Below are 25,024 nucleotides of genomic sequence, written 5' to 3'. Positions count from 1 at the left end.
GTTTTTCCTTACATTTTGTTATAAAACATACCAAATAAAAATGTCAGGGTAAAATCCCCAAAATGAAGAAACGTGGCAGTAATGAGGGGGGAAAAAAAAAAAAAAAAACAGAGCTTGGTACACTAGTTACATTACATGCAGCAATTTTGCAAACACTTTTTTTTTGAGGGGGGGGGGGGGATTTACAATAGGAAAAAAAAAAAAAAAACCCAACACACAACACTTAAGTTAGCCCAATGTTTTTGTATAATGTGAAAGATAAGCCGAGTAAATAAATACCTAACATGTCACACTTAAAATTGCACACACTCATGGAATGGCGCCAAACTTCGATACTTAAAGGGAGATCCTGGGATAGAATTGTTGCTCTCGATCCAACGTTCACGGCGATACCTCACATGTGTGGATTGAACTTTTTACACATGTGGGCGCAACGTACGTATGCGCTTGCTTCTGCGTGCGAGCACGAGGGGACAGGGACTCTTTACTTTTTTTTTGTTTATTTTATACTTTCCCCTTAAATGTTTTATTTATTTTTGATCACTTTTATTCCTATTACAATAAATGTAAACATCCCTTGTAATAGGAATAGTGCACGACAGGTCCTCTTTATAGAGAGATGTGGGGTCAATAAGATGCACATCTCTCCTCCAGGCTGAAAACAAAACAAAAAAAAATAAAAAAAATAAAAAAACACAAAAAACAAACATGAACTCGGCTTTCAGCCAAGTACACGGCAGCGTTTACAACTGCCAGGCCGGACTTGATGTCATAACGTCATGCGCGGGCCTCCGAGAGTCATAGAGACTGCCGTGGACCGTCTGGTCCTCGGCATTCTCTATGGTGAACATTGACCGCCGGTAGAAGCACCGGAGGGTGGCGGGGGGGATATGAATAGCCGCTATGATGATTGTTCTTACTGTGCAGGGAATCGCCGCGGAAAAAAATGATTTCTGAATGATGCAGGCATCATTCTGAAATGCCCACTCAAAGCCCAGGACGTCATGTGACGTACTGCGGGCAGGAAGTGGTTAATGAATAAATCATTTAATTAGTTCCTTCCCTTCTTGTATTGTAAGAGTAAAGGGTGGCTTACAAAGTAAACACTATACTGTTTACATTTGCATGTGATTTGATTGGTCCACTCGAATTGACTCTGTACACAGTGAAAGAGATTTACTAAACCCGGAGTGTGCAAAATCTGATGCAGCTTTGCACAGAAACTAATCAGCTTCCAGGCTGTGTCGTCAAAGCTTAATAAACAAGCTGAAGTTAGATGCCGATTGGCCACAATGTACAATGTCATCAGATTCTGGTGCTCCAGTTTGAGTAAATCTCCTGTGTATCAACTAAGCCATCTGAAGACAGCTTGACTCACAGTCATTCATGGGTGCACTGACCGAGAGCCACTTCTGAAATGCCATTTATAGAAATAAATGTCCACCACGTTTTTATTATTTTACAATATGGTGGTAGTAAAGTGGTTAAGGCTAGGTTTACACTAATGAGGCTGCCATTTGATCCGATTACGTACATAGTTAGTTTGGAAAAAAAAAAAAAAAAAAAAAAAGACACAAGTCCATCTAGTTCAACCATAAAAAAAAAAAAAAACACATTCCCATATACCCAATCCTATACCCACAATTGGGCATGATCCAATTTGCTACAGCAGGGGAAAAAATTCCTTCCTGATCCCCAGAGGGGCAATCGGATTTTCCCTGGATCAGCTATACATATAAAATTTCAGTACCCAGTTATATTATGTACATTTAGGAAATTATCCAGGCCTTTCTTAAAGCAATCTACTGAGCTGGCCAGAACCACCTCTGGAGGGAGTCTATTCCACATTTTCACAGCTCTTACTGTGAAGATACCTTTCCGTATTTGGAGATGAAATCCCTTTTCCTCTAGACGTAAAGAGTGCCCCCTTGTCCTCAGTGTTGACCGTAAAGTGAATAACTCAACACCAAGTTCACTATATGGACCCATTATATATTTATACATGAATACAAAAAAGAAACAGCACTCAAAATGCCTCATCCGTAAATTTGTGAAGAAATAAAAGAAAAAGAATTCCAAAAAAGGAAAACCTGTGATCGGACTTTAAAGGCAAAACAAACAGGAGAAATATACAAAAATATTAGCATTTATTGAAAAAAAAAAAAAATTATATAAGCGTCTACGCGTTTCATTGTACACTTCTTCAGGACACATTTGGGGTTCAGTAGTTGCAAAGAAGAGAAAGGGGTCTCACCCCATGTTGCAAATAGAATCACATATTAATCAATCAGTAATCGACAAAGTAATTTCCAACAAAGGGAAAAAGCAAGGTGGCGCAATGAGGTCAGAGCGAATCACCAGGCAAACAACACCCAGGAACCACCTGTGAATCAACGATCACGAGTGTCTAGTTATGATACTTTCAAACAGGGGATTGCGTATCAAAGTGAATATTCATAGAAGACCGGATATAATCATAGATTGTTCATATCAGAAAATATAGGAAGCCCTCAGTCAGAGGTAGTCACAGACTAAGAAATTTGGCTATATATCAAAAGCAATGAATCCAGATCTGGGCTGTTATCATCCAAGATAGATAAAGATACAGCAATGTAACGAAAATCCCCTGGGAGAGAGCAGGACACTCTTCCGAAGTTTTTTTCATGTCCTTGTTGTAAAAATTATTATATTATATATATATATATATATATATATATATATATATATATATATATATATATATATATATATATATATATATATATATATTATATATATATATATATATATATATTCATTCAATAAAATGCTAACATTTTTGTATATTTCTACTTTGTTGTGCCTTTAAAGTCCAACCACAGGTTTTCCGTTTTTGGATTTTTTTCTTCACATATTTATACATGGTGATCATATCCCCCCCCCCCCCCCCCCCCCCCCCCTTAATCTCCTCTCTCAAGAGTGAATAAATTCAGTTCCTCTAATCTTTCCTCATATCTGATCTCCTCCATGCCTCTTATCAGTTTGGTTGCCCTTCTCTGCACTTTCTCCAGTTCCCCAATATCCTTTTTGAGAACTGGTGCCCAAAACTGAAATGCATATTTCAGATGAGGTCTTACTAATGATTTGTACAGGGACACAATGATATCTCTCTCTGTAGTCCATACCTCTCTTAATACAAGAAAGGACTTTGCTCGCTTTGGAAACCGCAGCTTGGCATTGCATGCTATTATTGAGCTTATGATCTACCAAAACCCCCAGATCCTTCTCCACCACTGATTCCCCCAGTTGTACTCCCCCTAGTATGTATGATGCGTGCATATTCTTAGCCCCCCCAGTGCATAATTTTACATTTATCAACATTAAATCATTACGTAGTGTGACTTGGTTACGTATTTGATACGATTTTCATGCCTCTGCATTTTGGATTTGGCCAATGATGGCATTTCTGAGGTGACTAAATTAAAGGCACCCTCTTCCTTTTTACTTCTCCAATTACACACGCATGTCAATAAAATGGTGACTACATATACCTTGGGAGGAGGAGAGTAGATGGGGTTAAAAGTAAAAAAGTATGGCCAAAGTGCCAATAAGTGCACTTCTGTGACCCAAATTCAGCCGACAGCAGGCTAAAGCCATCTGACATCACAGAGACCAGTCCCAGGCTCTAGAAGGATCCCGACTAAGGTCAGAATCCACGAAGATGCCCAACAGGCAGCTGGCTCCACCTCTCAGCATGCTACTAGCTAAGCCAGCCGCTCCAGTTCCCTCCACAAGCCAGCATTCCAGTGAGCAATGGAGGGGTAGAGCAGAGAGGTGACTGACAGTCACCACTCTCTCCTCAGTAAAGACCGAGAACTGAGTGATCACGCGATTGCTCAGTTCTCAGTCTTAGAGACGGCGGGGGACAGCCATATAGATGAGCATGTGTGTATTTAATTTTTATTTTTTTCCCCCCCACACCATACAGGACCCTTTCAAAAATTGTGCCATGCTGTGCTGCATTGATGTGCATTGATGTGAAATTGATGTGCATTGATGTGAACAGGCACCATTGAAAACAATGTGGTTTCCATTGTCATGTATTTCTTTTTTATTTTTTTATATAAATTTTGGTCTACACCTCAATGATATTTGTGGTATTTGTTGCAGCTGCAGTTATTATATATAATATTTTTTTTCTTTGCTTAGTAGCGCAGGTTTCTCCTTTTTTTCATGTATTTCTGTGTGATTCAAGTCACATCTGAAATCGCATTAGTGTGAACTAGGTCTAAGTCCTCTATGTACCTTGACCACTATGCATTGTGGTTAAGGTACATAGACGACGTGCTCATGGTATGGAGGGTACAGCAGAACAACTTTTGGAATTTTTGTCCCAATTAAATACTAATGAAAGGAACATTCATTTAACCTATTCCTACTCTGCTGATGCCCTCTCATTCCTTGATTTACAAATCACCAGATGTGGAAACAGGATAGTAACAAGCACTTTCAGAAAGGAAACAGCTGCCAATACCCTCCTCTTGGCACAGAGTCATCATCCAAAATCGCTGATCAGGGGGATACCCACAGGACAATTTTTAAGGATCAGGCGAAACTGCTCGGAGGAGGATCAATTAATAATTGAAGCACATGAGATGTATAAAAGATTCAGGAAAAGAGGGTACTCACATAATTCCCTTAAAAAAGCTAAAAATAATGCATTCAAAACTAAAACGTGAAGACCTCCTAACTATACAGAAGAACCCCCAAGAAACTGACAAACTAGAGTGTGATTTTCCCAGAATCATCACTAGGTTTGGTTCGCAATGGACTAAAGTCCAGGAGATCCTAAACAGACACTGGCATATTCTTAAATCGGCACCCCTCATCACTAACATAATCAGCCCTAGAGCACTACTTACAGCCAAAAGGGCACGGAATTTGGGCGATGTTCTGGTCCACTCAGAGTATACCAGAACGATTAATAAAAACTGGCTTACCGAGAAAAGACCCCCTCCAGGCATGCATGCGGACACTGCAACAGATGCAAATACGTGCACCACACTGATGTGTTTGCTAACCCAAGGGGAGGTAATGACTATCGAATTAAACAATTTATTAATTGTTCAACGACACGTGTCATATATATGCTCACGTGTCCTTGTAATAAAAATTACATAGGAAAAACCAAACGTCAACTCCGAATTAGGATTGGTGAACACATCAGTGGCATTAGGAATAAGAAAAAGAACAAGGATGATGACCGACCTATTTCCAGTACATTTTGCCAAATTCCACGATAGCAACCCAGAGGGTCTTACAGTTAAAAGGGATTTATGTGCTTAATCTGCCCCTAGAAGGGGGGATTTTGACACTATCCTCCTGCAAAAGGAGAAAATGTGGACGTATTATCTGGATTCTTTAATCCCTAAGGGTTGAACACCGAATGTAGTTTACAACCCTTTCTAGAAACATAACTATTTTTTTCTTAAATTTGGGGGTAAAATCCCCATTATGATCATTATCTTGAACAACTAAGATATTTACTTTTTCCATGGCTGTTTTTAAGTCATCATACCATTCTCTCCCTATTTGTTCACCCCTCCCCTTTCCCTCTCCCTCCCTCCAATTTTCCCACTCCCCCCCCCCCCCTTTTCCTCCCTCCTCTTACCCCCCCCTTTTATTTCCCTCTTCTTCCCCCCTCTCTCCCCCTTTTTACTTTTGCCATTCAACTTCCCACCTTCCTCCCCCCCCCCCCATTTCCCCCCCTCTTTCTTTTTCCATCCCCCTTTTTCTTCCTTATCCTTTTCCTTCCTTCCTATTCCTTCCCTTTATGTCCCTGTTCTCATCTCGCAATAGTCATTATCACTATTCTAACCATGTACTTAATGTGTATGTTTTCTTTGCTGAATGATTTACACACGAGGGGCTTAGGTTGACATCTAGTGGATATAAGCAGTAACTGCAGCCTCTACCATCTATTTAAGCCCACCATACTTGACCCCTCCTTGCTCTGAAGAAACCAGCGTCCATTGGCTGGTGAAACGTGTCAGCGGTGTGACGTCAGCACGTCATTGGGAGCCGCACGCAATTCGATCTGACTTATCCTAACACGGATCCAACAGCTGATGTCAGTCTCCCCTTGCAGCCACGCACCATACTGAGGCAACGGCTCTTCAGCGGCTCCACAGCGAGGGACGGCTCCTTATCAACCTGCACTCCAACTGAGCCATAAAGCGGCATATGTCCACAGAGAGATTCAAACACAAAGGATTACTACAGCCTGACGACGGACACAGTGCGGTTAGTGAGATCCTTCCATGCCACTCAGCACTCTCAAAACGTATGTCAGTTTTCTCTGTATCTCTTTATTGTTGTCTCCATGGACATTTATTTTGCTGCCTATGTAGATGAATCTACAACTTTCCCTGCTGCAACTTGGAAAGCGCCTGTTTTGCAATCTGCTTATCAGCTGTGGTCTAAACAACCTCTGTGTGCACTGATCCCTTGAGAGATCGATCCACCTGCGGCTTACATCATTATAATTTATCGGATAGTCAGATCGCCCACACCACTTACATTCGCTTCTATACTACCAATATACTATCGGTATAAGAACTGTCCTTGTCCTACTGGATACTCTGTAATAGGAATACCTCCCCACTACTAATTGCTATTCCTACTGGCTGGACTCCCTCTATATTACTATACCCTATTATATAGGGAAACTGTTTGCATGATGTGTATGAGTGGGTGTGTAGCCGCGGCTCCCATCTGTTTTTAATACCCCCTGTGACAACATTGTCCAACTTTTAATTGGTTTGTGGTAACCGTCTGTCCATATTGCTGTTTTTTCACTTTTTGTATTGCTAATTGGTTTATTTTTTGGTAATTAATAAAGCTGGTTTTGTATTTACATTAGTGTTCTTTGTTGACCCTCTTCAGAGAAATCCCCTTTTTTTCTCTTTTTTTCCCTAGGTCTAAAAGTAATTGGTCATAAAGTAAGATACTTGTGTGAAAGCCTCTGGCAAGAGCGGTCATTTTCCAGCTCTCCCAACCTTATACTAGTTCCAGAACATTGACATCACTGTTATGTTCAGCTTCCCTGGCCTGAACTAGTGTGTGGTACTTGAGAACTATAGGCAAAATTTCCCCACCCCCCATTTTGGATAGAGCAAGGAAGAGGTTATAGCCCATCAGATTTTTTTTCCACCATCCATGTCTCATTTTAGGAGATTTCCCTTCACTTCCTGTCATATAGAAAAAACAGGAAGTGAGAGGAAAGCCCTGCAATATAAGGGAATCTTTATACCCTCTGGTGACCCCAGATCACCAGAACTAGTGTCCCCAATGGAGGACTTCCCCTTATCCAAAATTTGGGATTTTCTTTACTTTCAAAATGGTAAACAAAGCATAAAAAAAAAAAAAAAAAAAAAAAAGGGAAGGAGGGTGAAGCGCCCCCATTGAGAGCAAAAACAAAATTGACAAGGGTTCTAATCCCTCTACAGTCTATCCAGAACAATGTTTCCTTTAGTTATACTTTTAACAATACGACCAAACAAAACTGCTCATCCCTAATTAGTATTGTGCAGCCACTGGATTATTTCATGTCTAATACCCTTTTGTGTTGGCAATCTATCGTAAAGCAGTATTAAATCCAAAACTAATAATGTAATCTATTGCAGTTTACTAATCCTTAACCCCCTTCCGACCGCCCTATAGTAAGACAGCTCATTCTGTGACTACATCAGGACTTCGCCCAGTGTCACCACTCTCACGCACCCACAACGACGTGGCTCTTTCCCCGTGTGATCGGCTGTGTCCAATCACATGTAAAACACGGAAGTGCCATTATCATCTCTCCTCACCGGGAACTGATCATCAGTGCCGTGATGATCAGTGCAGCCCCAGCAGTGCCCACGAGTGATGCCAGTCTGTGCCCATCAGTAATGCTAGTCAGTGCTGCATTTCAGTGCCCATAAGTGTCACCTATCAGTGCGACATTAGTGTCTCATCAGTGCGACATATTGGTGCCTTCTCATCAGTGAAGGAGAAAAATTTACCAAATTTTCTGATAGAAATTAAGAAAAACAGGTCTAATTTTCAAAATGCCTGTATATTTTTAGCAAAAAATAGAAAATCCAGCAGCGATTAAATACCACCAAAAGAAATCTCCATTTGTGTGAAAAAAAAAAAAAAGAAAAATGTTGTCATTTGGGTACAGTGTTGCATGACCGAGCAATTGTCATTCAAACTGTGACATCTCTGAAAGCTGAAAATCGACCTGGGCAGGATGGGGGTAAAAGTGCCTGGTATTAAATGGTTAAAAGAAGTATGGCCAAAGCTTTTTTTGCCTGTACTTCTGTAACTCACAGGAGTGCAATTCACTGACCTGTCGCCAGACAGGAGCGTATTCTCTTTATTTGCGGGGGAATTTATGGTGATCAGATGTTTACAATACAGTAACCTTAAGCAGCTATATTTACACAATCAAGCTAGCCATATTTTAACATGATATCTGAAGCACTTTTGAGTCCTAGAAAACGGAAATAGTGACAATATGCTTATAAATCACCTACTAGTATGTACTTACCATGTGTATGGTGCCCCTCGTCTGAAATTTTTAGATGCATTTGGTTCAGATGGAGAATCTGTCTGAGATGCAGGCATTTCCTGATTATTGGACTTCTTTTCCTCCAAGTGTAATGGAACCCATTTATGTTTGGCAACTATAAACAAACAAGTCAACTATATCAAACATCTGACATACTTATTTAGGAAGGAAGGAAGGAAGGAAGGAAGGAAGGAAGGAAGGAAGGAAGGAAGGAAGGAAGGAAGGAAGGAAGGAAGGAAGGAAGGAAGGAAGGAAGGAAGGAAGGAAGGAAGGAAGGAAGGAAGGAAGGAAGGAAGGAAGGAAGGAAGGAAGGAAGGAAGGAAGGAAGGAAGGAAGGAAGGAAGGAAGGAAATCAGGGGTTGGGAACTAGGGTCGGTTCACAACAGAACGAGCTGTAGGAAAGACTCGCTCTGTGTGCTTTTCCTTCATTGGTGATTGCACTGCCCTTGCGATCTGCATGCAGGGACCAATGCATTGTTAACAGCACCCAGATCCCAATGCAGTGTGTTTGAAGGCACCAAAATTGCATGGTACCACAGTACCATGTGGTTTGGTGTGCACATTTTTAAAAAGCAGTGCATGCACTACTTTTTCTGCATTCCAGTGCAAGTTTGCAGCCTATTCAAATGAACAGGCTGCAAAAATCACACTGCATGTTCCCCTCTGCACCCCAATCCCACTCTACTCAACTTTGAACTCCAATACTCCTGCTAATCTCTGCAAACCAGAACTCTTCTGCACACCTCTGCACTGCAACCCCCCCCCCCCCCTCTGCTCACCTCCCCAAAACTCCTCGTTAGCACAACTTTGTACCCACTCTCTCTGCTAACCTCTGCATGCCAACCCCCATCCTCCCCTTCTGATCCCTCTGCGCCCTGCTTTCCTCTCAATAGAGCCTCAGGGCAGGACCGTTCTTCCATTACAATCCACACAGTTGTGGATGGTGCTGGCTGGGTACTGTCCTGTAGGAGGCGGCTGAAGTTTTCAGAATACAGAAAGCTGCCTCCCCCTGCTCTTCACTGCGCCAAACCAGCTTCGGCTGTGCTGATGATCAGAAGAGCAGTTCGGTCAGATCTGACAGGCTTTTTCAACTAGAATTCCACAGAACCCCAGTTGAGAAAGGCTGACTTATCACACGGTTTACTTTTTTCTCTTTACTGATGTCATTCAACTATGTGGTGCAGTGAGTTGCACTGTGTAAAAATGTAAATATGGTGCACATTACTACGCATGTATGGTATGAACGGGGCACATAGAAAACAATTGTTTTCTATATTCCCCTTCAATGATCCTGCGTTGCTCTATGCACACCATGGTGTTGACGAGCCCCAACTCAGCCAGGACTATCAAGCTAGCAACTTTATTAACGTAAAAAAAAAAAAAAAAAAGTTACGCAGCAGGGGTTGTCTCAATTAATTTAGATCATGTACATTAAATGAATACAGTAAGAAGGGAAGACCTGCTTACAAGGGCAGTAGCAAGTGCACAAATTAGATTTTTGGCTGTACAGACATTTAAAGTGGGATAATGCAACACATTTCCACCAATACCTGAAATGCGACAGCAATACATACTCTTTTTCTTGCAGCCGTTGTAGGCCCTTCCTCGCTTTGGCCAGGAGCGACAACCTCGCAGTTCTCTTTGCTTTCAGGGTTACTTTTCCACTCAGGTTTACTGTCGCTTTTTTTCTCCTTTTTAGAATAGGAGTTTTTGTTAGGGGGAGTTATAAGGTTCGGATGGTACTGTAACACACCAAGCAAAATAAAAACCATTAGGAACATGTTAACAACTTTGACTGTATTACATTTATGCTGCAAATAGTTACCTAACCACATATTACAACATAATCCAATTATGATACATAACATAGGATGCTGCTGTCAGCAATTTACAGTAAAACTGTAAGGACAGAAATAAGAGCCGATGAAGCTTAATTTTTAAAAAGGTGCAGACTCCACGGCTGTCATCCTGATGTCATTAATTACATACTAATTTAGTGACCCAGAGCAAGCATGCAGCCAGTGAAATTACAAAATATGAGCTCCAGTCTAAAGTTTGTTCCAGGCAAGTGGCTCACTAGATAGTGAAGCCATAATAAAGGAGGATGTATCAGGTTTCTCGTCCTTTTAGGTGTTTACCTGGAAGTTGGCAGTTCTCATGGATTAGTGAGTACCGGGCAGGACAGCATAATGGGGCGTGCACATCTTGTTGTCCTGCACTCATAGGGGGTGATTTATTAAAACTGGAAAGTGCAAAATCTGGTGCAGCTGTGCATGGTAGCCAATCAGCTTCTAACTTCAGTTTATTCAATTAAAGTGATCCCAAAGTCTCGCTTTTTTTTTTTTTTTTTTTTTTTTTTTTTTTTTTTTAACATTCACCTAATCTGTGCAGTGGCTTTGCACAGAGCAGCTCAGATCCTCCTCTTCTCAGGTCCCTCGCCAGCACTCCTGACACCCCCCCCCCCCCCCCATATGTCCACAGGTACAATCAACACTTCCCTTATTCAACCCTGCTACTATAAACAAGGTTGCTGAAGTTATTTTTAAGGCCCACCTAACTGCCTGTCCCCTGGACCCAGTTCCCTCTCAAATACTGCGGTCTCCCTCTGACTCTATCCTACACTCTCTAATCCACATCATCAATCTCTCCCTCTTATCTGGGATCTTCCCCAACTTGCTAAAAACATGCACTTGTCACCCCCATACTTAAAAAGCTTTCCTTGGACCCCACCAATCTTAAACTACTCCCCATCTCCTAGCTCCCCTTTTCTTCCAAACTCTTTGAACGCCTGGCCTACAATCAACTGAGTGACCACCTCACTAAGAATAACCTGCTTAATCTCCTTCAGTCTGAAATTGACCCTCAACACTCCACAGAAACTACTCAAACGACATACTAACAGCAAAAAAACAATGGGCACTACCCTGTACTTCTACTTCTGGACCTTTCGGCTGCCTTTAATATGACTGACCACCCCCTCCTGATAAAAAAAATTCCACTCCTTTGGTCTCCGTGACTGTACTCTTAGTTAGCTCTCATCCTACCTATCCAACCGCACCTTCAGTGTCACTTACAATTCTAATTCCTCCTCCTTTCTCCGTCGGGGTCCCCCAAGATTCTGTTCTTGGACCTCTCCTCAACCTGTCCAAAACCAAACTCATAATATTTCCTCTCCCACGTGCCCCTTGCCCTAATTTTTCATCAACCAGCAACCCACCTGCCGCCTCAACATCTCCAAAATCTGCCCCTTCCTAACCAATGACACCACAAAACTCCTAATCCACTCCCTGGTTATTTCATACCTCAACTACTGCAATTCCCTCCTCATTGGCTTATTTTTAAATAGGCTATCCCCTATTCAGTCCATCATGAATGCTGCTGCCAGACTCATCCAGCTTACAAACTGCTTAATGTCTGCTACTCTGCCAATCCCTCTATTAGCTGCCACTTACCCAATTAATTAAATTCAAAATACTAACAAAGCCATCCACAACACGCGCCCCCCCCCCCCGCAACTACATCACTAACCTAGTCTCAAAATACTAACCAAATCATTCTCTTTGTTCCTCCCAAGACCCCCTTGCTCGCTAGTTCCCTTGTCACCTCCCCCCATGCTCACCTCCAGGACCTCTCTCGAGCCTCTCCCATCCTTTGGAATTCCCTACCCCAATCTGTCCGGCTATGTCCAACTCTATCCACTTTTAGAAGAATCCCGAAAACATCTCTCTTCAGAGAAACCCATCTTGCGCACACCTAATAACTGTACTTCTATTTTCTCCATCACCCACAGCGATTGACTTTTGTATCGCTCGGCCCTCCCTTCTAGATTGTAAACTCTAGCGAGCAGGGCCCTCCGATTTCTCCTGTATCGAACTGTACTGTAATTGTACTGTCTGCCCTCACGTTGTAAAGCCCTGCGCACACGGTTGACACTATTATAAAGCCTGTATAATAACATTTTAGGGGCAGTTGATATCACTCTCCTATGGTCAACCACACATTCTCAAAAAAAAAAAAAAAAAAAAAAAAAAAAGTAGAAATCTATCCATGCTTTTCAATGGGGTAGAGATACACACCACATGGTTGGCAGTTTCACTCGGTGTTGGCCAGTTAGTGATGTCACTGAAGTCGCTAGCCTAGAGAAAGGATAAAACAAAAGGAAATACAACATTCACTTTACTGAATCACTGTCCTGTGCTGTATTAACTTAACACATAGAAAGCAGTGTATTTTCTGCCAGCACACATACAAATTCCAGCAAGTACATTTAGAGAATGCTTGTACCCCATCTTTACAGGTAGCAGAAGACTCCCCAAACAGGAGGAAAAAAAAAAAAAAAAAAAAAAAAGGGAGTACGGGTTTTATTTTAAACCTTTTTCTAACTGCACCTAAAACATTTGTGCCATTCAATTTTTAGGGTGCCGTTCGATGATTTGTAGCTCGCATTGCTATTGTCTATTAGCATCTTTGCATCAAGCACGCCAATCGTAAGAGGCGACAGACACACTTCAGAACCTAGAATCTAATTTCTTGAACTTGAAGACATATTTTTGGAGTTATTATTTTATTAGGTAACTTAAAAAAGTGTTACTAAACCCACAACAGTAAAATTGGTGTCTATATGTAGTAAAGCATGCTTGTTATACTCACTGTGGAATCTAAGGTGTTAATCCTGCGCACTGTATAAAAAGGGCCGTTTAATGCTGTCTTCTGATCCTCCATTTTTACTGTCCCCAATCCATCTCCTGATAGTGCAGCACCTTGGGCGCACTCTGCACATGCTCAGTTTGGTGTGTATTGCTAGAGATTTTCTTTTGGGAAGATGCACGTGATCAGCACAGGGCCAATCAGCACTGTCCAGACAGAGGGTCAGAAGTAATGCAGCCTCATAGGACAGTCACAGGAGAATGAAAACTCCCCCTACAAGCTGTAACCAGTGCTTAGCCAGACACTGATAGAAGTCACAAGACTGCTATATGCTGCTAATGAGAAAGGTATTTAGCCGTTTATATTTACTAAAATAATTGCATTTCCATGTTCTGTAGAAGGCCAGATATAGTGAATGCAGGGTTCTGGGTTTAGTAACACTTTAAAGTCACCCCTGATTGTAACACTTTTTCAAGCTTGTTCTTCCTTTCTTGTAATATTTAAAGTAACAGAGATTTGTAGACAACCAATTTTCGGTGAGTTCTCGGTGGCCTAGTGCAATTACTCAGATTTTCCACTGCCGATATGAACATACAGTGAACAATTGTGGCAAAAGTAGCTCAATGCTGTCAATGCAGCCTGCTCCTAAATAAATAAATAAAATAAATAAAAAACACCTCACATGGTTTTGTAACAAAACCCATGCGATCACCATGTAAGCACTTAGAAATCAAAAGCAGCTGTACAGAAAATTGTAAGCAGCTGCATCCAATCAGATGCAGCCGCTGTTCAGGTATTCTAACCACTGGCAGTCAGAATACAATAGCTGCAGTGGAAGATGTAAGAACTGGTTAGATTTTTATTCCCTTCTAGCCTGTGCATGCCCATAGCTTGTCCAGGTTCAGAACTTGTAATACATCAGTGGTAGCTAATTAACATGCAGATCGGTTGGGGGTAGCTGGAGAAGGGTGAAATTTGGGTTTTTCTGCTTAGGCTTGTAGCTGGGGAAGCATCTCAAGGGTCTAAAGATCATTGAGATGATATTATTGGTTTGCAATAAAAAAAAAAAAAAAAAAACCCACACCACACATCTCTTGTATACATATTTACCAAAAAAAAAAAAAAGTAGGCAAATGTCTTGTGAAACAAAGAATTGAGATCTTTTTATTCTGGTTTCATTTTGGTGGTGCTCTTTAGTACATTTCTAAGCCAACATACATTTAAAAAAAAAAAAAAAAGGGGGGGGGGGGGGGGATTACTCTAGCAGCAAAAGGTTTAAATGCTTTCTAACTGGCAATATAGCCCTCTGTGAACCTCCCAAAGACTACTTAACCAATGATGGGCTTGTCCCTTTAAATGATGTGAGCAGTTTAAGAACATGAATACACATGAGAGCGAAACATTCAGCAGTAAGCAATCAAACTTGTTCTACTTGGGAGACTGGCAACCTATAAAAACATCCACACTCAAGGTATGTAGAAGAAGGAATATGTATACACAACAGAAATTTCTGTACCTTTTTAGACACGGGTTTTGCAGCTCTTACAATCTTTGTGTGACATGGCAGGTCTAAAATGAACAGACATTTATTTGTAACAAAACAGTATGCCCAATCTTTTTTTTAGTACATTGTGCTATTACAATACAGGTACCAACAATGATACTCCAGACATAAAACTTTCAGTACAATAAAAAGTGAAAGTAATGGACCTCTGGACAACGTCTAACAGAACACAACGGACAGATTAGGCAGCTTGTACAGGCCCAATAGTAAAGAGTAGAAATAACATCCCAGGTCATCTGGATCAAAGTATCACTATTGATGGACGTTGTTGTTGCCTTTTCATAAATGAAACTCTTGTTACATGTACAGTGCCTTGCAAAAGTATTCACCCCCTTGGCTTTTTACTTATTTTGTTACATTACTGCTTTCAGATTAAAAAAAAAAAAACACCACTGAATTAAACTATATGTGATGGTCAGAACACAACAGTCTAAGCTGGGGAAGTAAAATTAGAAAAATATATACATAAAACAATTTTTCATAAATAAAAAACTGATAATTTGCATGTGCGTATATATTCACCCCCTTTGTTATGAAACCCATAAAAAGCTCTGGTGCAACCAATTACCTTATATACATAAGTCACATAATTAGTGAAATGATGTCCCCCTGTGTGCAATTTAAGTGTCACATGATCTGTCATTACATATACACACCTTTTTGAAAGGCCCCAGAGGCTGCAAAACCCAAGCCTGCACCACTAACCAAACACTGCATGAAGACCAAGGAACTCTCCAAACAAGTAAGAGACAATGTTGTTGAGAAGTACAAGTCAGGATTAGGTTATAAAAAAAAATATCCAAATCTTTGATGATCCCTAGGAGCACCATCAAATCTATCATAACCAAATGGAAAGAACATGGCACAACAGCAAACCTGCCAAGAGACGGCTGCACACCAAAACTCACAGACCGGACAGGAAGCCTGTGTGTGACGGGAAACTCACAACCCTACAAACCGGAAGTACCAGGGATATTGTCTATATGCTGAGGAAATAAAAGTGTTATGCCAGAGTTGGATGGTGATGCAAAAGCGAGAGCTATAGATATAAATGTATGTTAAAGGATGAATTTGGGAAACAAAGTGATGTGACGGGCGAACTGATGGTTAAAGATTCCTTTCACTCTTGCTCTGTTACGCTGACACGAAGACTATAATGCCACCAGGACGAAGGTATATTGGCTCTAACTTGAATATTTGCCAAGTATTGTGCGAGCTGGTAAAGGCGTGAGGAAAACTTGGATCAAAACAAAGTAAAAAAAAAAAAGAGAAAGAAGGGAAAAGGGGGAGAAAAAGGAGAGAGAAGTACAAGGGGCAAAGCGGCTGGCAGCAATAATTCAGGGGTCTGCTTGCACTAGAACATCTAGTGCACAGTCCACATCTGAAAATAGACATGACCCCCAGTAAAAGGTGGGCTTTTCCACCCAGATGCAGGTACAAGGGGTCAAGGGGACTGTGGACAGTGACGAGTGTACGGACTGGCCAGCGACAAGGCAGGTTTTAAGGTCCGCGTTCTCTCGTTTTTTGTTTTTTTTTTGTTCCTCTCTGACCCTTTTTCTGCATGAAGGTAAAGTCCCCTTATTGGAAAGGGGAGACTGTGGTGGGAGACACCCAACTGATCCTTTCTATTGACATATAGTTATAACTGAGAAATGAGAGGTAAATCAGCGAAAGGGGGCAGCAGCGATCCCTACCCACTCCACCCACCAGCCTAGGACAAGTGCAAGCCCACGAACTATTAAAAAATATATGGTCCAGGAAGGAAGTAAAGAAAGCCCGGGCAAACAAGTGGCGGTTAATAGCAGAGCTACAGAAGGCAGTCACAAGACGGCGGTAAGAAAACAAATTGGAAGATATAGATACCAGCTTGGCGGGAAGCAAGTTGTCAGTAGCAGCAGAGGAAGAAGTCAGAATGGATCCCAAACAAAAAAAACAGCTACCAACTAAGAGTGAGATGGCAGAAATGTTTGCGAGATTGGAAACATTCATAAAAGGAGAGATAGCAACCCCTCCATGAAGATATGCACCACATAGTAAAAAGAGTGGAAGATACTGAAGCCATACTGGGGCACGCAGGGAGAAGAGATAAAAAAAAAAAACTTAAGATACAACTGAGATCCAACAAGATCAAAGACATATATAATATAAAATCGAAGACCAAGAGTACAGATCTGACCCGGAGAAGCCCCTGCTCGTTCCGCCCAGGACGTTGCTACTGCCCTTGTTGAATGGGCCACTACCCCTGCGGGAGGATCTGTCCCTGAAGCTTCATAGGCTTCACTGGTGGCCATTCGCAGCCTTCTACCTATAGTGTTTTTAGAAGCCCTGTACCCTTTACGTGGTCCTGAGAACAGAATAAAGAGTGAATTTGATTTTCTGAATTCTCTCGTGACTTCTACATAGTGTAGTAAACACCTCCTCACGCCCAGGCTATGGAAAGAACCCTAGAACTGGATGGTGTAGGGCAAAAAGGTAGGGAGAATTATTGCTTGTGCCCTATGAAACGCTGTTGGAACTTTTGGCAGAAAACCCGGGTCAGTTTTTAGCACTACCCGGTCTGGAAATATGTAACAGAAAGGTTCTACTATAGACAGGGCTTGCAACTCGCTCACCCTCCTAGCTGATGTAACTGCCACTAAAAACTAGTTTGAGCGACCAAAATTTGACTGTCGCTTCCTCTGGGGGTTCAAAAGGTTTTTTAATCAAACCTTGTAATACCAATGATAGATCTCATTTTGGAAAAAACTTAAAAAAGGTATTGGCCTAGCTCTGGCCAATGCCTTAAAAAAAAATCTAATAAGTGGCTCCTGAGACTGACTCTCAAGAAAAACCGATAAGGCGGCCACTTGGACCTTCAGGGTACTAGCCGCCAACCCCATCTCCATTCCCTCATGTAGGAATTCTAACACCGAAACAATTTCCTGTGGTGAAAACATCTTAGTTGTGCACCAGCAATTAAAACGCTTCCATGTTTTGAAATAAATTGCTCTGGTAACCTTTTTTCGGCTACTTAAAAAGGGTCAAGACCAGCTTGTCTGACAAGCCTTTATTTTTTAGGAGCTGCTCCTCAGTAACCAGCCTGTCAGGATGAGGTGCTCAATATTGGGATGCTGAAGAGGTCCCTGAGTTAGGAGATCTTTCCGCAGTGGAAGTACCCAATGAGGTTCCACTGCCATCCTCTGCACAGTTGAAAACCAGGCCTCTTGGGCCAAAAGGGAGCCACTAGAATCATACTCGTGGTCGCGCTTTGAAGTTTCTTCAGTACCCAAACAGGATTGATTGAAAAAAAAAAAAAAAAAAAGGGGGGGGGGCGTAGCACTAGCCGAATTTCCAAGGCTGTGCTAGTGCGTCCAATCCGCTTGCTTGATCTTGCCTGATCTTAGTGAAAAATAAGCCCCCACCTTTGTGTTGGTTCGGGATGAGAACAAATCTGAGGAGTTCCCCATTTTTCTATTAGTCTCTGGAATATCTCTGAGTTCAGACTCCATTCTGATTCTAATATCCTTTCTCTGCTCAGAATTACTAGATTCAGATCTCCCTTTAGGTGCACCGCTGTTAGGGACCTCAAGTTGCTTTCTGCCCAGGACAGAATCTAAAGAGCAGAGGATAGCAACACCCCGCTTCTCGTGCCTCCTTGCCTTGTAAAATAGGCCACTGCTGTGGCGTTGTCTGACAACACTTGAACATGGTGACCCTGGACTAGATCTTCGAAGGCCCATAGTCCTAGAATAGCCCTTAGCTCTTTCCAATTGGAGGATCTCTTGGCTTCCCTGTTTGTCCAATTTCCTTGAGCCATCTGTCCTTCCAGATGGGCGCCCCAACCCCAAGAACTTGCATCTGTTGTTAACATCCTCTCTACAGGAAAACATCAGAGCAGGCCCCTGTCCAGGTTTGAGCGACTCCTCCACCACCAGAGCTTCCTCTGAACTTGAGGGGGCATTCTGATCAATTTTTCCAGAGCCTCCCACAGGTCCCACATTTCTCAGAATTGCCTGTTGGAGATCCCTTGCATGGAGACATGCCCATTGTACTGCTGGTATTGATGCAGTGAGGAGTCCCAATACTGACATAGCTGCCCTGATAGAAATTGGCAGGTTTGTCTGGGTCTTTTTTATGGCATTTTGGACTTTCTCTGTCTTTTCCTTCGGGAGAAAGATTCTCTCCTGTATGGAATTGATGGTATATCCCAGAAATTTTATTGTCTGAGACGGAATCATGTTTGATCACTCCTTGTTTATTATCCAGCCGAGATCCTTACAAGTGTCTGTCTCCTTCAGATCTTTCACTAATAGATCCCTTGTTTTGGCTAATTTTAGGAGATCGTCTAAATATGGGACAATCGATATTCCTTTTACTCTGAGGGGAGCTAAGGCCTCTGCTACAATCTTCATGAATATCCTCAGCGAGGCGGACAGCCCGAAAGGAAGAGCTCTGAACTGAAGATGCGAGATTGAATCTTCCATCTTGACCGCAAACCTTAGGTGTTTCTGCAATACTGGCGCTATAGGCACATGGAGATACGCATCCCTTAAATCTATGGATGCCAAAAAAACAGCCTGGGGTCACGAGAGCCTTCACTGAAAAGACTGTATCCATTCTGAATTTCTTGTACCTGATTGATCCGTTTAGTATCTTCAGGTTCAGAATCAATCTGAACTTCCCTGAAGGCTTCTTTACAAGGAATACGTGTGAATAGTCCTTCCTCTTTGGGGGGAACATTTATGATCACCCTCTGCTGGATCAATTCCTGTAGGATGGATGTCATTGCTACAGATTTCTCTAGGTCTCGGGGAGCCTGGGTTACATAAAATCGAATTGGTGGAGGTTGAGAGAATTCCAGTCTGTAACCCTCTAATATTGTTTTGAGGATAAACGGTCTGATCGTTATCGTCTTGCACTGTGGAAAGAAGGTTTGTAACCTTGCTCCCACAGTCGGAGGACAGTCACTGTTTTTTTGTGTTGTGGGTGGGTGGGGGGGGGGGGGGGGGGGGTTAAACAGTACTCCTGACTTCCCCTCCCTCTCTGGGACCTCCAGGGTTTTTTGTAAACTGTTTCTTTCGTGTCCAGGGTTTTGCGAAAAGCACGAAAATGTTTATTGCCTTGAGGAATCACCTTCTTTACTGGGAAGGCCTTCTTATCGGCCGTTCTATCAAGTATGGCTTTAAGATCAGGACTGAAAACTAAATCTCCCCTCAAAAGGTAGACTACATAGTTTGGTTTTTGAGGCTGTATCCCCTGAGGGATCTGGCTGACATTTTTTACAGATTCGGCAGAGGCATCCGCCATGTACCCCACTGCTTTCTGTAGTACAGGCAGTGCATCCAACAGGTCCTTACGGGGAGTTCCTGCTTGGATATGGGTTTTTAACTGTTCCAGCCAGTGCTCTAGGTTCCTGGCTACCACAGTTGAGGCCATAGCTGGCTTTAAGTTTGCTAGGGTTGAATCCCATGCTCTCTTGAATAGGGAGTCTGCCCTTTTATCCATGGCATCCTTTAGGATACCCATGTCCTCAAACGCAAGGTCTGTGTCCCTTGATACTTGAGAAAAAGCAGCGTCAAGCTTTGGTTTTCTGTTCCAGACTTGGGAGCTATCCTCTTCAACAGGAAACCTCCGTTTGAGGGATTTGGAAAAGAAGGGAGCTCTCTCTGGGTCCTTCCATTGCCTTTTTACGGTCTTCGATAGAAACGTATGTACTGGAATGTGATGTTTCACGTCACCCATGCCTTGGAACATTTTGTCGTGTTATGACAACTGGGTTTTATCCTCTGATGTTCAGAGTTGTGTGGATAGTCCTTTAAAAGATCATCCACATCCTCTAAGGATAATTTATAGCGTGAAGAAGAAGAAATCTTTCTCTTCATCCACTTCTTCCTCAGAGTCTGGGGAAACACTTCGCTCTTCATCCTCTGAGTCACTGCCCCCTCTGGATGCACAAACAGATGAACGAGAACAAGATACTGTGCTGGGTTGTGTAGCTGGGAGTTTATCCAGATAGGACCGGAAAGTCTCAAATGTGTCCGCCAGTTCCTTCCAGAAGGAGCTTAATAATTCTCCTTGCTGAGTCGCAGGTGTAGCTGGGGAGGTTTCCTCCTTAACTAAATCTGTAATACAGGACCTGCATAACACCTTGGTCCAGGACTCTAAGTACATTTTTACATGACAGACATTTCCTCTTAGTAGGAGGGGAGGAATGTTTGGTCTACATCAAAAACAGTCCTCAATTAACATGTGTCACAAACATTGTAAAACATAATATGCTGCCAAATAGAGGAGCTAACGCTTTAGCTCCTGTGTTTGAAATCACAGCTAGTGAATCCCCCCACAGACACTTTTCTAATAAACAAACACCATTCTACCAAGTACACAGCAATCCAGGAAGAGTGTTGCAGGCTCCCTCACTCCCCCATGGAAATAAGGGAGGGAAATAGTACATGGCCCGTAGAGTAATGAACAGAGACCACTGTCCCTGCTTACCTGGGCCTGGCTGACGTGAGTGGCTCCTGCTCCTGCCACCACCGTTTGTTCTTCCTCGTCAGCCAGAAGAGGCCGCACCCCTCGTCCTGCATTCCAGCGGCCGGAACCCGGAACCCGCGTCGCGCCACCGGAATTCCCGCCCCCGGTCGTAATGACGCATTCGCCATCAGAAGCCGGAAGGCATGGAGGCTTGGGGGGATGGAGGAGCCACCGCCAAATACATGCCATTCCTCCCTTTAGCCTGTGCCGCCGGTCTAAAGGAGCGGAGACCCCCAGCAGCCTGGGAGGAGGATACGCCGGAGCATCCATCTCACGTAAGGGTTGCTGGGCTGGCCTGCGGATAAAACAAATTTACAGGTATGCCCCATACTCTCCCCACCTGGAGAAAGCATAGCACACCCCTGGTTCCCTGCAGCGCTTCCACCATGGCGGAGGAAACACTACAACTGAGGCCATGGTGGAAGCGTCTGGTCTTTAAAGAAAACTGACTGCAGCATTTCCTGGGAAAGTGGGTGGAGCTACTCTCTCCAGGTGCTGTCCTGAAAGACTCGTAGAAATACCGTTACAGGTAAGTCTAACTAAGGTTTTCTATTCGGTGCACCTCTAGCAGACATGATACAGGAGATGATCAAACTGCAGACATGATGCAGGAGATCGATGCAGTCTGCCAGGTGTCTGTGGATGCAGCCTCACCAGTGCCTGTCATGCAGCCTGCCAGTGCCCAGAACAGAGCGGAAATCTCCGCGTGTCACGGAGCTGTATTTGAATTGCCAGAGTTACAGTAACAATGTCCCGCCTCCTGTGATCACGTCACACTGATTCAACGTCTCACCATTGTATCAGTGTGACGTGATCTCTCCAGGTGCTGTCCTGAAAGACGAAGGGAGAAATTTTGCTGATACTATTAGCAATGTGTTCAAGTTTAAGTAAGAGATTGCAGACATGATACAAGAGATGGTTAGAGGCTGCGGACTGCATTTTTCTTGAGCTTTTCTTGCACTAAAGGTGCCAATAATGGCCAACAATAAATTCATATTAATTTAAATTGATGATATTAAAAAAGTCAAATACAATTGTATTTAAAAATATAATTTTTTTTTTAACTGTCATTTTCGGTATCGGTTTTCAGCCTAGTGCATCTTTCATTTTCGGTACCAAAATTTCCATTCGGTGGACCCCCTACTTTAAAGAGGATCTTCAGCCCTTATCTTATAAAATTACACAAAAGCACCTTTAAAAATGTTTAGTAATGACAATCTTCAAACAGATACTTATAGATTATTGCAGACTTTTTATGTTTTGCATACCATATTTCTCTTTTCCTAACCAGCAGATGAATCAATATCTATGCAACATATGACAGACACTTCCCAGAATGTAGCTGTGAGGCCCCGGTTACATCACCAATGCCTCAAGAAACCAGAAGTTGAAAACCAGTAATTGTAAGTAAAACAAAAAATGTTTATTAAAAAGAGATATTAAGGTCAATTTTTATTTATTTTTTTCAAATAAACATGTCAAACTTACCTGCTCTGTGCAGTGGTTTTGCACAGAGCAGCCCAGATCCTCCCCTTCTTTGGTCTCCCGCTGGCACTCCTGGCCCCTCCTTCCTGCCAAATGCCCCTGCAGCAAGCAGCTAGCAATGAGGGCACCCAAGCCACGGCTCTGTGTGTCCATTCACACAAAGAGCCACGGCTCGGCCCCACCCCCTCTTTCCTTATTGGCTCACTGGCTGTGGTCGAGAGCTGAGGATCTCGTGCACATTGCTGTATCATGATGGAGGTATTAGTGGGACTGGGGGGGCATTTTTTACTTTCATGCATAGAATGCATGAAGGTAAAAAACTTGGAGCCTTTACAACCACCCACTTTAACCACTTGCTGACCGCCTCACGCAGATATACTGCGGCAGAATGGCACGGGCAGGCAAAGTAACGCATGGGTACATTACTTGCCTCCCGCGGGCGGGGGGTCCGATCGGACCCCCCCCCGGTGCCCGAGGTGGTTGGCTTCTGTCCCGGAGCGATCAGAGGTGAGGGGGAGGCCATCCATTCGTGGGCTCCCAGCCAATGAGATTCTTCCTCTGCTGCTGTATAGTAAACAGCAGCAGAGGAAGTGATGTCATCGCTCCTCGGCTCGGTATTTTCCATTCCGGCGCCGAGGAGAGAAGACATCGATGTGAGTGCACAAACACTACACACACAATAAAACACACCAGGCATACTTTACACCCCCATCACCCCCTAATCACCCCCCCGTCACAGTGACACCAAGCAGTTTTTTTTTTTTTTATTAGTGCATTGGTGTCAGTTAGTGACAGTTATAAGTGGTAGGGCAGTTAGTGGTAGCCCCCTTTAGGTCTAGGGTACCCCCCTAACCCCCCCCTAATTAAGGTTAACCCCGTGATCACCCCCCCCCCCTTCACCAGTGTCACTAAGCGATAGTTTTTCTGATCGCTGTATTAGTGTCACTGGTGACACTAGTTAGGGAGGTAAATATATAGGTTCGCTGTCAGGGACCCCCATATACTACCTAATAAAGGTTTTAACCCCTTGATTGCCCCCTAGTTAACCCTTTCATCATTGATCACCGTATAATGGTTATGGGGTGATGCTGGTTAGTTAGTTTATTTTTTATAGTGTCAGGGCACCCGCCATTTATTACCTAATAAAGGTTTAGCCCCCTGATCGCCCGGCGGTGATACAAGTTAGGTTTTAGGGTTAGATAGGGTCTGCGTCGCCCCAGGCAGCGTCAGGTTAGCGCCAGTACCGACAACACCCACGCATGCACCATACACCTCCCTTAGTGGTATAGTGTCTGAACGGATCAATATCTGATCCGATCAGATCTATACTAGTGTCCCCAGCAGTTTATGGTTCCCAAAAATGCAGTGTTAGCGGGATCAGCCCAGATACCTGCTAGCACCTGCATTTTTGCCCCTCCGCCCAGCCAAGTGCAGTATCGATCACTGTCACTTACAAAACACTAAACACATAACTGCAGCGTTCGCAGAGTCAGGCCTGGTACCTGCGATTGCTTTTTTGGTGAACTGGCAAGCACCAGCGGCCTAGTACACCCCGGTCACAGTCAAACCAGCACTGCAGTAACACTTGGTGACGTGGCGAGTCCCATAAGTGCAGTTCAAGCTGGTGAGGTGGCAAGCACAAGTAGTGTCCTGCTGCCACCAAGAAGACAAAACACAGGGCCCGTCGTGCCCCATAGTGCCCTTCCTGCTGCATTCGCCAATCCTATTTGGGAACCCACCACTTCTGCAGCACCCGTACTTACCCCATTCACATCCCCAAATGCAGTCGGCTGCCTGAGAGGCATTTTCTTTATGTCCTCCCGAGCACCCCTACCCAACGAACCTCCCCAAAAAAAGAAGATGTCGTGTCTGCAGCAAGCGCGGATATAGGCGTGACACCCGCTATTATTGTCCCTCCTGTCCTGACAATCCTGGTCTTTGCATTGGTGATTGTTTTGAACGCTACCATACACTAGTTGGGTATTAGCGTAGGGTACAGCATTGCACAGACTAGGCACACTTTCACAGGGTCTCCCAAGATGCCATCGCATTTTGAGAGACCCGAACCTGGAACCGGCTACAGTTATAAAAGTTACAGTTACAAAAAAAGTGAAAAAACAAAAAAAATATATAAAATAAAAAAAGTTGTTGTTTTATTGTTCTCCCCTCTATTCCCTCTCTATTGTTCTGCTCTTTTTTACTGTATTCTATTCTGCAATGTT

At 43.1% G+C, this 25,024-nt stretch overlaps 1 protein-coding gene across 1 annotated transcript in view; it reads right to left on the bottom strand.

The window, feature by feature from the left end:
* The window catches only part of LARP1B (La ribonucleoprotein 1B), a 101,768-nt gene that overhangs the window by 64,425 nt on the left and 12,319 nt on the right, over positions 1-25,024 (bottom strand). Inside the window, 2 exon segments of the mRNA XM_073603789.1 lie at positions 12,670-12,729; positions 14,757-14,809. Of these exon segments, the coding sequence (XP_073459890.1) occupies positions 12,670-12,729; positions 14,757-14,809 (113 nt within the window).

Source organism: Aquarana catesbeiana, linkage group LG01 (genome assembly GCF_042186555.1).
Source record: "Aquarana catesbeiana isolate 2022-GZ linkage group LG01, ASM4218655v1, whole genome shotgun sequence".
In the NCBI taxonomy this organism is placed as follows: Eukaryota; Metazoa; Chordata; class Amphibia; order Anura; family Ranidae; genus Aquarana; species Aquarana catesbeiana.
The sequence above is the reverse complement of the archived record's forward strand: the minus strand, read 5'-3'. Positions and strand labels throughout refer to the sequence as shown.